The sequence below is a fragment of the Nesoenas mayeri genome, assembly GCF_963082525.1.
Source record: "Nesoenas mayeri genome assembly, chromosome: 14".
Taxonomy (NCBI): domain Eukaryota; kingdom Metazoa; phylum Chordata; class Aves; order Columbiformes; family Columbidae; genus Nesoenas; species Nesoenas mayeri.
Window position 1 is genome coordinate 17,299,658 of NC_137556.1, and position 15,887 is coordinate 17,315,544.

Consider the following 15,887-nt stretch of genomic DNA (forward strand, 5'->3'; position numbering starts at 1 on the left):
TCATTTCTCTTCCATGAAACTACAGGCATCTTTAAAATACTACTTTGAAAGCAGAAATAAGATGGGGAGTACCTAGAAACAGCTGGACACTACTGCTAAAACCCCTCAAAACTAAACAGCTTTCACTTGTTTGAAAGCATTGCTGGACAGCAACATCACCACTAACTGCAGTATTTCTGTTCTCAGGTTTCAAGTGCTTTTTTTAAAGCTAGTCCTAGATTGACAGGAATGTCTAAGTTTCTGTACACTTCAGTACTTCTGAAGAGTTCAGAAATGACTCAGAAGATCTTGGCAGATAATTTTTTTTTTTCCCCTTTTAGAAAAGATACTTAAGCTTAGAGTTCTTAGCACATACATGGAGGGTTTCCCTACTCCAGTAACCCCCACTCGAGCTGGGATGCTTCGCTGGACAGCACGCTTGTCAGAGACCGCACTGCACAGTGAGTTCAGTGCACACCTTTCAACGGGCATCCCAGTTCTTACGTGTTTTCTGTAGCCTTTCCTACACAGCACAGCTGCTACACGAAAGCAGAAACATTTCCTCATCTCTGGCATTTTATGCATTGGCACTTAATGCATAAAACAAGTATCTTCATCTACCGCAGGGCCCATGGTAAAGTTATAAGGCAAAAGGTAAACTTGTGGGTGTTCGTGTCTCACTGCAAACATTCTACTGACCTTGCTCACCCTAAGCTACAACGCAAGAACTTCACACTGCTGTAACAAAGTAGTTCACCAGAAAGCATAAAAACCCAGTTAGTATGGAAAGGGCTGCACAGCTTGCAAAACCACCGCAGTTTAAAGGCCTCTCACAGAAAAGCACCATAAAGTATGGGGGAACAATTAAGTTGCCTTAGTCACAGCTAACCAAAGCAGACTGGGAACATGACCTCCAACTAAGATAAAGAAGCATCCATATAAACACCATTAAGTCAAGTCACATGATATCTTGCCCTCCTCTCTAGGGAAAAATCCACACAGAAGATAAAAGTAGATCATACTACTATAAAACTGTTAGACAAAACCAACTCAGGGTAGGATTTTATAGAGTAACTGCTTTTTTCCTGCTTGAACACCACTCCTCGAGCTTCGAAAGGACAGAACAACAACTGCAGCTGGCACAAAGGGGAGCAGCCTTGCAGCAGGACAGACGGCTGATGTGCGGGTCAGAGGGACCATGCGGGGCTGTCCCTCATGGAACCTGTCAGGGTTCCAAACAGAACCTTGCTGGGCAACTTCAGGGCGCTCCACCTGCACTTCCCATCTCACAGCCCAGCAGCTGCATCCAAACCAAGCAACAAGTCAAGTCATGACAGTAGGCTTTAGACATTCTGATTTTGCTCCATGAGAAAGCCACCAGTCATATTCTCAACTGAATGAAGTCCTGCCTAAAACTTAAGAGCCAAACCTGGCTTTCAGTTCTGATACTCTGGTGTGCTCTATAATTCAGTAGCACAAAACACTAAAGAAAAGTGATGTTTGCGGTGTTCCTATAACTCATCTCACCACAATAACCACTAAACTTTTAAAAAAAATCTAACATTACTTCATAATTCAAGCTTTAACTTATTAACTTGTTTCCCCTCCACATTTTAACCTCTTATCCCCAAGGACTACATGTAACCCTCTTAAAAATGCAGTGTTAACTCCCATGTGAGATACAGTTAACCCTGACCTCACTGGACTAGCATCTAGGATTAGGAGTAGCTTGGTTTCCTTGTACAGGACTGTGGGACTACACCATACATAGTTTAAGTATCAAAGTTCAGAAAGCCGCACGCAGCTGCTTGCTGGTTTGGCCACAGAGCTACTGAAGTTTCAATAGCTTCATACCCCACGAGAATGCCAGAGCAGTTAATTCTAAAGGTGTAATTTAAGATGTCCCCAGCACACACACTTGCCCAGCTAATAAAATGGGAGTAACACAAAACTCCTGTGATACACAAAAAAGGTATTAAGAGATACAGAAGGACAACAAATTTAGGATTAGCATCTAGTATTCTAAGAAAAAGAAACAGAGGTTCTCCTTGTTAACGAACAGGACATTCCACTTTAGAAGAAAAAGGAAAAGAGATTGCAAGTGTTTGCTAGTAGTAGCATACTTACTGTCATCACCAACAGGCCCTGCTGAACACTGTGCTGGAGGGTCACGTGCCAGGTCATTCAACTCCTGAAAAACAGGAAAAGTTTGTTTCTTTTAGTTTCCAACCCAACCGTGCTATTGCTAAAAAAGCTGCTAGTGGCACTCTGGCTGCCTCTCTTGGTCATGGAGATTAAGCTCACAAGAGTGGTAACACCAAAAAACTAACAGCCAGGACCCCAGAAAGCAAAGTTGCATCTTAAATCCAGGTAACACATTTGGCACATGCAGCAGCTTCCTCTCTAGGTTTCCACACTATTAAGTCAGTGCAATCCTCATCAAGTCCCAGGGTCTATCAGGGTTGCCTTCATTGATAATAGAAGTTAAGAAGTCCCAAGCATTCCGAGAGTATCACCTACTGCACCATCTCCAAGTCAGAGATACAATGGCCTCAATCCAACAACTCAGTCTCAGCCTTATTTCACCCCCGGTATTGTAACAGCTCCCAGGCTACTCCAGCTGTACTGATCTAGTTTATCATCACACACCTGCAGGAGCCTTTTTGCAGTACACAAAGCTTCAATAATTGTTTCATCTCCAGATGCATGCACCAGTGAATACAGGTGGTTAAACAGAACGAAATACAAAGCCCTCTCTACCTATAAAACCGCTAGCCCAGGAATGGAAATTCTCACTTAAGTAGCTGTGTCAGTCAAGTTTTCCTCTGAAGAAACCCTATTATGAGTCTCAATTGCTCCGGCTGAACGGTTTGAGCAATTCAGAATACTTCCGAACCGCAACAGGTTTCAATTTGAAGCAAAATTTCAGCCTGGATCAGAAAGAGTCCGCACACTGCCACCAGTATCTCACACGAGCAATTTGCTCAGGAAGTGGACATTTAGTGGGAAGTGCAAATAGAGCAAAACTTTACAGTCAAACTTTGCTCTATTTCTGGCTCAGCCACTTACTTGCTTTGCATGACAGGCCCAAACAACTTTTTTCTGTGCTAGCTCAGTCTAGAAAACTAAAGCTACACACCAGGCAGCTGTTAGGACATTCAGGAGCTGCTCCCATGCAGTCCCTGCCCCGCTGTATGTTCAGCTCCTCACCTCCCAGCAACAGCCCACAGTGGAGTCTCTGGTACCAGACTTCTGAGGCTTTGATAGATACAATATTCAAGGACAAGGACCAAGGCAAGCTGATTGCAGGAATGGAAGAAGCTCACCACTTAGTGGCTGTTCTTTACAGGCAGTACTTAAGCTCTTGAATAGACAGACCCTGGGAGTTCCAGGTTCTAGGCGTGAGTTGGGAGGTCACCAAATTCTCTTGTGTCACAACACACGAATGCTGCCTTACATCAAAGGGGTGAATCCCGGGATTATCCCCTCAGTACACGCTCCCCACACGTCTTGCAGTGGAGATGCAAAGCTCTGCATACCTCGGCTCCTGTAAAGCACACTCAAGTCTGGTTTTGCTCTCGGTGTCTCCCAGCTCCTTAAGAGACCAGTTGAAAACACCAGGCTGCTGAGGCTTCTCTAATGCTCCTATGAGCTTCTCACAGCACTGACCCAAGCAAACCTTGCTCCCACTCTTTGTGCTTCATCACAGACTTGGACAGGAGTAAATACTGAGCATGCAGCACCTGCTGAAGAGCCTTCTGTCCCCCAAAAGCAGAGGGCATCTTCAATATCCTCCAAAGGACAAAAGCCTTTCAGTGCTGTCAGTTACACACATCAGTTCATAGTAGTCAACTTCAGCCAAGTGAGGATTGCCTCCTTATCTCTGGTTGAAAGAATCAGCTTGCACACAGATCAGTAACATGCTCTCCCTCCCCACCAACTGTATACACCTCTCTGCTTTAACTCCAGTACTGTGCTTGATATTTAATGTCCTGAGCAACAGGAGAACACTGCACTACCCTAGAGAAGTGCAGGTACTATAAAAGCTTTCAGACAGCACCAGTCCGAAAGGCAGAGTAGTCAATCGCACCATGCTCTGCTTCAGCACCAGCAAGAGACATCCTGTACAGTGAGCACAAAGGGACGTGCGGTCACACGCAGCTTCACTGGGGACACAGGTTCTTCGTGGTCAGTCTACAGTCACAGCTCCAGAGAATGAAGGGAGTCTCCACATGCACTAATTCAGAAGTATGGGCATGAAAACTTAAAAACAGGAATACACCAACTCTTCTGAAGTTGTGCAGTGTACACTTCCAAATGCTACTGAACTCCAATCTTCTGGATTACACTATTTAATGCTGCAGTACTCAAAATCCCAAACACATCTATTAAAAACACACACATCTCAACCTCTCTTCCTTACCATTTCTCATCCCCTTCACTCCTGTTTTATGCATAAATATGATGCAACAACACTAGACGTGAAGTACAATTCTAAGCATACATGTTTTCCATGTTAAACCACAACCTACTATGGATTATATTTCAAAGCCTAGCATGCACCTTCCCAACTAGAAAAGGGAAATAGTGACAAACAGGGGCTGCAGCTTGAGCATGTGTTCGACCAGCTAGTAGAATACACAGCTCCAAAGCTGCCCCAACATTCATCCCACATCCCGCTACTCAAAAAAATCACTGTTACGCCAAACTGGATGAAACAACACAGCCCCAGTGATACCACCAGGTAAGTCTCCCACAGATGTAGAGGCAACAATGAAGTTTAGTTCATAGCAGCCCTTTCCTCATCAAAATACTGTTTCTTCCTCTTCCACCTTCAGCTCCAGCTAGAAGGAATACTCTTTTTCTGAAGCCACACACAGTATCTCCCTTTAAAAGAGATGACTTTACAATGGACACTTGTGTCACCAATGCAGTTATCACCTAAGGCAGCATTTCAGGTTCTGCTCTAGAAACTCACAGATTGAAAGTGTCACAGATTAAAAGTCCTGTGTAAAAAGTAGCACATAAGCTCCTTGCACTTGGAAAAGTTTAGCACCAACTCCCAACTCAAACCCTTGTAATAGAAATCCTCTAAGTTTTTGTAGAGCAGCTCAGACAAGGAGGATGTTGAAGCTCACAGGGCAGCTCTGGACACAGCCGCTCGTCACAGCAGAGCGCTGCATCTCCACACACACACCTTTTGGATTTCCTGGCAGGGTACAGACAATTGCTTCTAACACACTTCTCTTCAGGCTGCCAGGCCACTAAAACTTCTCCTGCTGACTTGTCAGACCTGCAGAGCCAAGTTTAAAAACAGGAATGGTACCTGCATACAGCTGCACTGATCCAGGTGCAGATGGAGACGAGCACCCACTGCTGCAGCACAGTCCCAAGCTTTTGCATCCAAGAGGTTATTTTGCCTTCTGAAGACTTTGGTGCAGTTTCCACAGCCCTGCTAACACAACCCCAGACCTAGTGAGGTCTTTGTTTTCAGATATTCCTGAGGGAGACTGAAAAACAGCTGGTTTATCTGAACAAACAACTCTGGAGTTCCCATAAAAGTGGAACTCAAACCTAGAGGATTCAATTACAGTTTGGTATCATCTACAAAACAGAGCCATTCCTGCCACATCAGGCCCAGCAAGGTTTCTCCAGCTCCTCACCATCTGGGAAGGCTAGTTGGTCAATGGTCAAGTCTAATCTTGACAACACCGATTTCCAACCACTACCTGAAGCAAGCTGTAGCAAATTCCCATTTGAGACAGTTTCTGATCCTTAAACAACATGCAGAAGGTTTGGCTTTTAGGAACTTAAAAAGCTAAGAATCCAGCAGCCTTGGGTTTGAGTCGTTCAGGTCCCAGGAGGCCACCTCACCATCAAGTGCCTTCAGCTGGAAAGCCAACTCACAGAACTTCAAGTTTCTGCCCTGTTCCCTACAGCAAAACATCCCTGAGGTTGGGCCCACTGCTGCAGATCATACCATTAACCCAATCCAGCTTAGAGTTCAAAGTATTAATTAGTTCCTCCGCAGAAACAAGGAAGTGGAAATGTGGTGCAAAGCAAAAGGTGTCTTGCCCAAAGGCAAAGCTGAATGAAACTACTACCACCACACTCCTGAGCTAGTTATCCCGAAACAAGCTGAAAAACTCACACAAGAAATGGGCATTTAGGCCCCTAAATCAGATTTACTTGTGTTGATCAGTTCCCAACAAAAGACACCCCTGCTCAGGGGTTCCAGGAAAACACGTAAGGAAGCTGGAGTGTGCTGAAGTGACAGAGCCCCTCACTGCGCTTCCCAAGCCAGCGACACCTCAGGCATGGGGGACAGCCGGTATCAAACAAGTGCTTTAAGTTTTACCTCAAAGTTTATCTCTGCACATTAAGCTCAAATTAGTTTTAAACTCCAAAAGATATTTTCCTTAAACCTTGACATTGTTAAAGTACTTAAAATTTAAAGTAGTTCAAATTTATTCCGCTAGACAACAATTCTCTCCTAAGTCTACCATGCTCCTGGTAAAGACTGCTTTGGCCATAAACCTACTTTTAAGGATTTTACATTAATGCTAATACAGCCTTTAGTCAAAATAATTAACATGACTAGCAACATCAAAAAGCCAACCAAGCGAGAAAAGAGCCAGAATCCTCCAGCAGCCAGTTCCAGCAGTTTTAATAAACCTTGGTACATGGCAGCATCCCCCAAACACACTTCAACACACCAGATGTGTGACTGCAAACAGCCAGGGACCATCCACAGCCTGTCAGCTTGGTCTCCAGCATCTCCCTCCCTGCTCCAGTCCAAGCTGTCCCTCTGCTCACACACACAAAGGTCAGATCTGATTCCCTACAGCAGCAGGAGTAGTTACATTTATACAGTACTAAAACTACATTCAGCAATTTGAAGGCAAACACAAGGCTGATGTGGTGAAAATGGTTGGACCCCCCTGCCCTACAGCATCTACAGCTCTGCAGGACTTCCATGGTTCCAGAGTATCTGCCATTCTAAGGTAACCTCGCCTACTAACAGATTCATTTTAATTTTCAGAAAGATTTTAATCTTCTCCCCTTGACAGAATCTGCTCTTTCAATGCTTGAAAAGGCTCAGATCCACTGACTTTGAGTTCTTGCAACTCTACAAGAGTTAAAAGGCAAGTAGTTCAGTAGCACAAGAATCCAGCTGCATGAAGCACAGGAGTACCCCAGGTACACATTATAAAGAAGCTCTGATGTAACTGTCACCCCCACTTTGTTTTTAAAGCCTGAACAGCAAGAACACGAAAGCAATGAATGTGTAACCCTCTCCTGGTGTGGAATCTGCGTACCAGAAAGTCAAGCCGGCCAGCAGAAGCTGCAGCAGCATTCCCTGTCCCAGCGACACAGATCTGTACCGCAGATGGGCTGCACCAGCAGACAAGGCTGTTAACGGAAGGACCGAGCTGTTCCCACCAGCTGCTGCAAAGCAGATCTGGTTGTGCAGAAATAACCCCAAGTATCTCAGTACAGGTAGCTCACAACTCAACACTAACGCTGTTCAACTAGCCGGTCTAACACATCCCACCTGCGGGCAGTGCTCGTCCCGGCAAAACCAATACTCAAACATCTCAGGAGGCCAAGCAGCTCTGGACTACAAGCAAGCCCATCATCTTCCACAGCTCAACAGGGACATTGCTATGGCACAGAGTGTAGTTCTGAAGAACATTACCTGGTTTTGAGCCTCTAAATTAGAAGCAGTAATAAGCCACTGTTGCTCCGCCACAAGACAATGTTTTACTTCAGCACAGCTTCTGATTTCCCCTTGTTGCAGGGTCCATCAACCAGTTCATGTGGGGGAAACCCATAAAAGCCAACAAACTAACCTTTTACTTGCTCTCCCATTCAAAGAACTCCAAACAGTGCCCTACTTGTTCAGTTATAGGTAACACATCCCCTAAAGACAAGGCACACAGATGAGGATGTGGCTGAATCCAAAGTACTTCTGCTGAAACCTTAAAATGGAAACCATTCATTACAGCCCGTCAGTTCTCTCTCCCATCCTGCCTCTGGATATCTTCACATTGAGTTATAGATATATATATATATATCAATCTCAAAGAAACACAACGACCTATTTTTAGAAAAATATGTCCATGATAAAATAACAATGAAATTGTTATACTTCATTGTTACCCCCACACTTGACAGGGACTCTGGCTGGCATCATTTCCTACATCCCAAACGTTTCTCACAAGGAAAGCGCTCCAAGTTTAAGACCTGCATAAGAACCTAAGCAAGAATTAAGAACATCACTGCCTGAAAGGCTCCGGTGAATATACAAGCAGCAATCTGATAGCAGGTTTCAAGTCTGAGCTCTTCCGGAGCATCTGCTTCAAGAACAGCTGCTGCTTTGTGCAGACGCATTATCCCAGCTCAAGTCTCTAAACAACCACAAGAACAAGCAAGTCCCCAGAGACACGCTGGGACAGACCACAGAGGTTCTCGAGCCATCTCACACACCAGCAACAACACTTACCCACCTGCAGAAAACTTCTTGTTCTGCCCCTCTTCCAGCCCAGGAGAGGGCAACATGCAAGAGGCCATTTCAGGTGACACTGTATCAAAGGTTTACCCTTGAGGTTTTCTGCTTGTTTCCAAGTTCTCATCCCTGTATTATCCAAGGACATACACATTTCGGAGAAATCCTCATAGTCTGCAGTCAAGCATAAAACCCAAACGGCCAAGCACAAGAGCCAGGGGCAAGACTGAGACCTGATACACTGAGACTGATAACACCCTCTAAAAATGCCTAAGCAGCAGCTTTCCTTCCCATCACTCCTTTGTACTCAAGTCTACTGGGATTATTTCCACTTAATCCACATTCCGCGGGCTTTTGTTCTTGCCACAAGGTGCAACAGCAAAGGTCGGAAACTTGCTGTTCCCTCGCTATCCCAAAGGGACGGTCACCGTGCGGGGCACACCGCTGCTTTTCCCAGGACCAGAACAAAAATTGAGATGATAGGAACACCCTCCACGAGGTTTAAAATAGCTCGAGTGTAAACAGCCAGTGATTATTACTCAAGTAGCTGAGCAAGACAGCCACAGTAACTCAAATTAAGAGTGCTCCTTTCCAGTCTGTAGCTTAACTACCATTCAACTTTGAAAGCATTTGGACTGCCAGAAAAAGAGGTTTTATTTACCTTCACGTACTTTGTTTCTGTTGGAAGTGTTGCCTACAGCCCTATCACCTCCTTCCTCAAGAGCCACCACTCCGATTCCACTGAAACACTTGGTACTTTGCAGAGCTCAATCCACACCATCGCTTTGGCGACACTCTCGCCCCACTTCCCAAGCCTCTAAAGGCTCTTGTAACCTTACACAGCCCCCATTATCCTGCAGGATCCTTTATCATTGAAAAGCAGCACGAACAATCGGACCATGAGCGCAATGTTAACAAAGACTCGACACATTCAGCTCCATTCCTGTTAAAAAACACAGACTAGAAACAGAAGTGCTCTGAAACAGTGTTGAATCCTGAACCTCAGCGCCCACTAAACTGCAATAAAGCACTTTCCCAGCGACCTGGTAGGAGATAGGGCTCCTGTGGACTGGCTCTGTGCTATCAGCAGTCATGTTGGGGGGCACAGCCCACTCCCCACGAGGAATCGCTCCTTCAAAACACCCACAAACGCTCCATAGAACAGCCCTCACGTTACAGCGAATATCAGTAAAATACATGACTATCATAGAAGAGCAACACTCAGCTGGACAACAACTTCCTTACGTAACCCATTACTGTACGCTTATATGAAGTTTCAATACACTAAAATTATACTTGAAGTCCTTCCCTCTCAAGCTCTATCTATTCCAGGAGCACACATAAGCCTTCAAGCTCTCTTCAATTCTCTTCTTCACTTTAGCTTTAATTTGATCAGTACCACACACGAAGCTCCACAAAAACTTCAAGATAACCTACAATCAAAGCAAATATGTTAACACGTGATCCAAATTTGATGCTACATACATAACAAGACAGAGCTAGCAAAGTGATCCTAAATTAGGCAGTAGATTCACACCTGGTTCTAGACAAAAGTCAGATTTGCACAGTAATCAAGACCAGAAACCCTACTGGGAAGACTGGCTTCTAGAGCCCTGCGTGGAGACTCCAAACTGACAGCTACACGTTTAGTAGGGAAAAGGATATAAATTGGCTGGCTTGGTGAGCCTGGCTCACCAAGGGAACTTCAATACTCTGCTCTCAGACAGAGGGTTTTTTCCTGCTAAAACACACTGTGATGATCAAGCAGAGCCGGGTTTTAAGGCCCCAAGGGGCTCGGCAGCCGTGTTCTCCCGAAAGGCCAGGACACGGAGCACAGGGCACCGGCACCCACACCTTTCCCTGCTGGATGACTCAGGCTGCAGAGCAGCAGCGGCTCCGTTACACCGAGAAATCACACTATCCGGACTAGTTGAACATGACAAGTTCGCTACACCCCGCGTTCGGCACCCGACCCCATCACTCCTTGGGGGAGGATCGGAGCCCAAACAAGCTCCGTCGAAACTTCCAGCGGCCCCCGGGGGCCCCACGCGTGTCCGGCCCCACGGCCCCGCGCTCCCCAGGCCGCGCAGCCCCCGCCCGGCCCGGCCCCGCCGCCGGCGCCCCCTCGCGGCCCCAGGGCCCGGGCTCCCGGGGCCACGTTGCCTCGGAAGGGCCCGGCCGCCCCCGGGGCCAGAGCACGGCCTCAAACCCCAGGGAGGTGCCCGGGGAGGAGGGACCTTCCCGGGGGAGCGAACAAAGCCCGGCGGGCAGGCCCGCAGCCCCCGCGCCCGGCCCGCAGCGCCGAGAGCGGCCGAGGAGCGGCTCCTCCGCCCCCAGCTCCCCGCGGCCCCTCAGGGCGGGCGGGGAAGAGCGCCCGGAGCCCCCCAGGCCGCGGAGCGACCCCGCGGCGGCGGGCAGGGCCCGGCCTGGCCTGCCCTCCCTCCCTCCCGCGGGCCCGGGCGGCGGCGGCCTACCCGGGTTATGTAAGGCGGGCGGCGGGGCGGCGGCGCCGGGGCGGCCGGGGCGCGGGGCGCTGCCCTTACCTTGTGGATTCTCTTCAGCGCCATTGTGTGCGCGAGGCGGCGAGGAGGGGCGGGCGGGGAGGGGGCAGCCCGCGGGGACTATTTTCCGAGGGGGAGGGGGGGAAGGAGGAGCGCGGAGGTGGCGGCGGCGCGGAAGAAGATGGGGGAGGGGAAGGGAGGAGGGGAAGGAGAGAGTGAGGGGGGAGGGAAAGAGGGAGGGGGCCCCCCCAGAAGGCAGCGGCGGCGGAGGGGGGGGCCGGGGCCTCGGGCGGGCCGGCCGGGCGCGCTGCTCGCTGGCGGCTCCGCTGGGCTGGAGCTCGCTGCCGCTGCCGCAGCTCCTACCGCATCCCTCCGCCGCCTCTTTATGCGCTGGCGCTTCCTCGCTGGCCTTCCGCGTATCACTCCGCCACCGCGCTCCGACCCCCCCGACGCGCTCCGCCGCCCTCGGATGGCGGCGCTGTTGGCGGCGCGGAGTGGGCCGCGGCGACGGGGCCGAGGCCGGGCTGGGGGCGGAGGGGGAGGCCCGGGCGGAGGAGAACAAGAGCGGGACACGGCGGGGACTATTTGTCCTGCGGACGCCGTGAAGAACTCTCCAGAAGGGGGAGGGGGAGAGCGCGGAAGGATACAGCGGCTGCGTGAGGCGCGGCTCGTCCGCGAGCGCGTGTGACGGTGGCTTCTCGCGAGAAGGCGGCACCGGAAGAAGTCCCGGCCGCGCCGCCGCCGTGGGGCCGGGGCTGGGCCGGCCCGGGAGGAGCCGACGCCCCCGCGGTCTGCGGGTGGGGAGGTTGAGGCCTCAGGAGGGCCCGAGGCGTCTTCCCGGCCGTGGGCTGGGGCCCGTGGGGCGCCGCCCGGTGGTGACCCTGGCTGGGGCAGGCAGAGACCCCCGGGAACACGTGAAGTGGCGCCAAGAGTGGTGCTGGTGACACCGGGTGCCCTGCGGGGGTGACACTGGCCCAGCGACCCCGTGGGTGGAGACGCGGGGCTGGCGGGTGGTCACACAGTTTTAGGGCTGGGAGAGTGGGGAACAGAGCCACAGGATCCCAGATATCAGGGGTTGAAGGGCCCTGGAAAGCTCATCCAGTGCAATCCCCCCATGGAGCAGGAACACCCAGATGAGGTTACACAGGAAGGTGTCCAGGCGGGTTGGAATGTCTGCACAGAAGGAGACTCCACAACCCCCTGGGCAGCCTGGGCCAGGCTCTGACACCCTCACCCCAACAAGTTTCTTCTCATCTTTAAGTGGAACCTCCTGTGTTCCAGTTTGCACCCATTGCCCCTTGTCCTGTCACTGGTTGTCACCAGCAGAGCCTGGCTCCATTCTCCTGACACTGCCCCTTTCCATATTGATCCCCAGGAATGAGTCCCCCCTCAGTGTCCTCTTGCCCAGCTCCAGAGCCCCAGCTCCCTCAGCCAAGAGTCCACCCAGCAGGTCACAGTGTGGCTGCGTAATAAAGGTTTGAACCATTGAACAGGCTTTATTTACATGGCAAAGTATCTCCAATACAACACCGTGCTTGCCGAGCGTCCCGGAGACACACTGTTGAGTGACGAGCACAAGCTCGGTGACCAAGCGCAGGACTCGGGACCCTCCCTGTGCCCGTGGGGCCAGCGGTGCCACCGAGGGAGACGAACGTTCTCCAGCAGTGGCAGCGTCCATGGACCCAATGCCAAATGTAGAAGTAAAATTAATTCCATCCAGCATCTCCGTGGAAATCAGCGGTATGGACAATAATAGGAATTGTTTACAGGTGACTAAGCAGCTTGTATCAGAAAAAAGGCCATCAGAGAATGTTTCTGGGTGCTGCCAATGATCTGAAGGGTTCTGTGTCTTATGGGGAGAGACTGAGAGAGCTGGGGCTGTTGAGCTGGAGAAGAAAAGCTGAGAGGGATCTGATCAATAGGATCAGTATCTCAGGGTGGGTGTCAGAGGGTGGACCAGACTCTGTTCAGTGGTGCCCAATGACAGGGTGAGGGGCAACGGGCACAGACTGAAACACAGGAGGCTCCATCTGAACATGAGGAGCTGGAGGGTGCTGGACACTGAACAGGCTCCCCAGGGAGGTGTCACGGCCCCAACCTCACAGTGTTCAAGAAGAGACTGGACAACGTCCTCATGGTGTGACCTGAGGGGTGTCCTGTGCAGGGACAGGAGTTGGACTCGATGATCCTCGTGGGTCCTTCCAGCTCAGGACATTCTGTGATTCTATGACTATGCACAGCAGCCAAGATTAAACTCATCTCAGAAAAACAAGTGTTGGATTTTGTCCCCAGATTGGAAAATTATTTTTCCTTCACAGTAGCAACAGAAGCAGTCGGGATGGCTGATTTTCCTTGTCAAGCTTCGAAAAGTCCCCCTTGGTAGAGCATTGTAAAACTCAACCCAGAGAGTCAACCATTTTGAAAATAAAGAGATCAGAAAATAGTTTTGTGGTGGTTTTAGTACCAGGGATAACTATGATCTGCTGTTTTTTACCAGAGGCACATGAACTTCTCAAAGATATAAGAGATGGAAGTAGGAAAGTCACTTTTGTTGTGTTTCACAGAATCAGTCCCCTGGGGGCTGCAGAAAGGCAAATCCGGGTCACAGGTTCTGAGCTTCGGCTGTAGCTGTGGGTGGGTGACGGGAACTCGCTGTGGGGAGTCGGACACTGGGCCGTGTCTCTTTCCCTCAACATTCGCCGTTAGATCTTGGCCTGGTGTGGCAATACGTTGAACATTTCCATGGCAGCTCGGACACATCTAGAAACGCCGTAAGATGCAGGAACCATCAGGCACAAGCAAACATTAACCTGAGCGACGGGGAGCAGAGCCAGGGAATACCTGGCCCGGCTGAGCTCGAGGTCAGGCTTTCCCCTCCTGGCTTTTTGCCCCATTGCACCATGGTTTTCACGTCTTTCACATTCTCTTTCCCCTTCCTTTCTCGCTTTGCTGAGGTTCCTTGTTTAGCTTTCCCCTTTGCGGCCCTGCCTGCAGCCCTTTCTCACCACCCAGCTGCCTCCTGTCTGTCCATTGCTGCTTGGCAGGAACTCCTCATCCCACCTGCTGCCTGTCTCCCCGCTTCTCTTCGCCTCACCTGTGACTGTTGCCGGTGTCCTGCGTTTCTCAGCCTCTCCCACCCCTGCCCCAACACGCACACAGTGGCACTGACCCACATTCTAAACCGAGTGACAGGGCCAAACCTGGCTTTCAGTTCTGATGCTCTGGTGCACTCTATAATTCAGTAGCACAAAACATTAAAGAACAAGCGATGTTTGCAGTGCTCCTATAACTCATCTCACCACAGTAACCATTAAACTTCTAAAAAAATCGAACATTACTTCATAATTCAAGCCTTAATTTACTAACTAGTTCCCCATCTATTCACATTTTAACCTCTTGTCCCCAAGGACTACATGTAACCCTCTTAAAACTGCAGTGTTAACTCCCATGTGAGATATAGTTAACCCTGGCCTTGCTAGACTAGCATCTAGGATTAGGAGTAGCTTGGTTTACTTGCACAGGACTGTGGGACTACACTATACATAGTTTAAGTATCAAAGTTCAGAAAGCCGCACGCAGCTGCTTGCTGGTTTGGCCACAGAGCTACTGAAGTTTCAATAGCTTCATACCCCATGAGAATGCCAGAGCAGTTAATTCTAAAGGTGTAATTTAAGATGTCCTCAGCACACACACTTGCCCAATGAATAAAAAATATTCATTTTCTCCCATCCCACCCTGGTCCTGTTCTCCAGAAGGACGAGTTCTGGTCACCAGCACCAGAGAAGATGCTTTGGGCTGAGGTTACTCCGAAAAGTCCCAGCTGTTCCCCAGCCATCGCTGCGCAGCAAACGTTCCCAGTCAGGCAGGTGCTGTCTCCCCACACCAGTTGGTCCCTCGCGCAGCACCCCAGCGCGGCATTTTATATGTTCCACCTGCAGCTCTCTGCCTTTCTGAGAGCGGGGCCTGCAGTAGCAGGGGGCACGGGGGTCTCTCGTTGTGCGGGCACCACTGTGCTCTTCGCTTCTGCTCCAGAGAGAAGCAAGGAGCGATCTGCTGCCCGTGCCTGCCAACGCCGGCCCGTGCCAACGCCACCCTCCCAAAAAGCAGAGCATCACCGGAGCAGCCAGCTGAGCCCGCCCTGTCCTCAGATGACTCCAGCCTTTCCTTTTCCATCTCCCTCCGATGGGCTTTGCTCAGCAGGGTCAGGTTGCAGTGCTGTGCTAGGGAAAAAAAAAGACATGCTTAAGGAAAGGCACAAAAATTTAAAGGAGTAGAAACTTCCCAGCCTAGCTGGCTAAATCTGATTTTTCTGCGCTTCAGCAAGCAGGGAGGATTCAAACAGAATCACAGGATCCCAGAGTGTCAGGGTTTGGGAGGGCCCTGGAAAGCTCATCCAGTGCAATCCCCCCATGGAGCAGGAACACCCAGATGAGGTTACACAGGAAGGTGTCCAGGCGGGTTGGAATGTCTGCACAGAAGGAGACTCCACAACCCCCTGGGCAGCCTGGGCCAGGCTCTGACACCCTCACTGGGAAAAAGTTGCTTCTCATCTTTAAGTGGAACCTCCTGTGTTCCAGTTTGCACCCATTGCCCCTTGTCCTATCTCTGGTTGTCAGAAAGTGAGAAAAGATAACCCTGGAGGAGGTAGCACACAGCTGGAGAAGGGAAAAGGCCACACTTTACCAGTGCTGGGCATACAGTGATCAAACTCCAGAGAAAATAACCTCCTATAAAAATGGAGCTGGAGCAGTGGAGAAGTGAAGCAGAAGGTCAGGGAGAAGAAAGCTCTGCCTCTTGCCAAAGGGATCCGCATCCCTTCCTGCAGCCACGAGCTGAGAGTTACTTGTCTCCATAGCTGCTGAAACCTTTACATCTTTATAAAACAGACTCAGAGGGCA

At 50.0% G+C, this 15,887-nt stretch overlaps 1 protein-coding gene across 1 annotated transcript in view; it reads right to left on the reverse strand.

The window, feature by feature from the left end:
* The window catches only part of UBE2D2 (ubiquitin conjugating enzyme E2 D2), a 29,222-nt gene extending 17,453 nt beyond the window's left edge, over positions 1 to 11,769 (reverse strand). Inside the window, exons 1-2 of the mRNA XM_080352941.1 lie at positions 11,032 to 11,769; positions 2,107 to 2,170 (exon numbers count right to left, since the gene is read on the reverse strand). Coding sequence (XP_080209067.1) covers positions 2,107 to 2,170; positions 11,032 to 11,055 — 88 coding nt within the window. The 5' untranslated portion in view covers positions 11,056 to 11,769. The remainder of the gene's footprint in view (positions 1 to 2,106; positions 2,171 to 11,031) is intronic.
* Between the last annotated feature and the right edge of the window lie 4,118 nt (positions 11,770 to 15,887).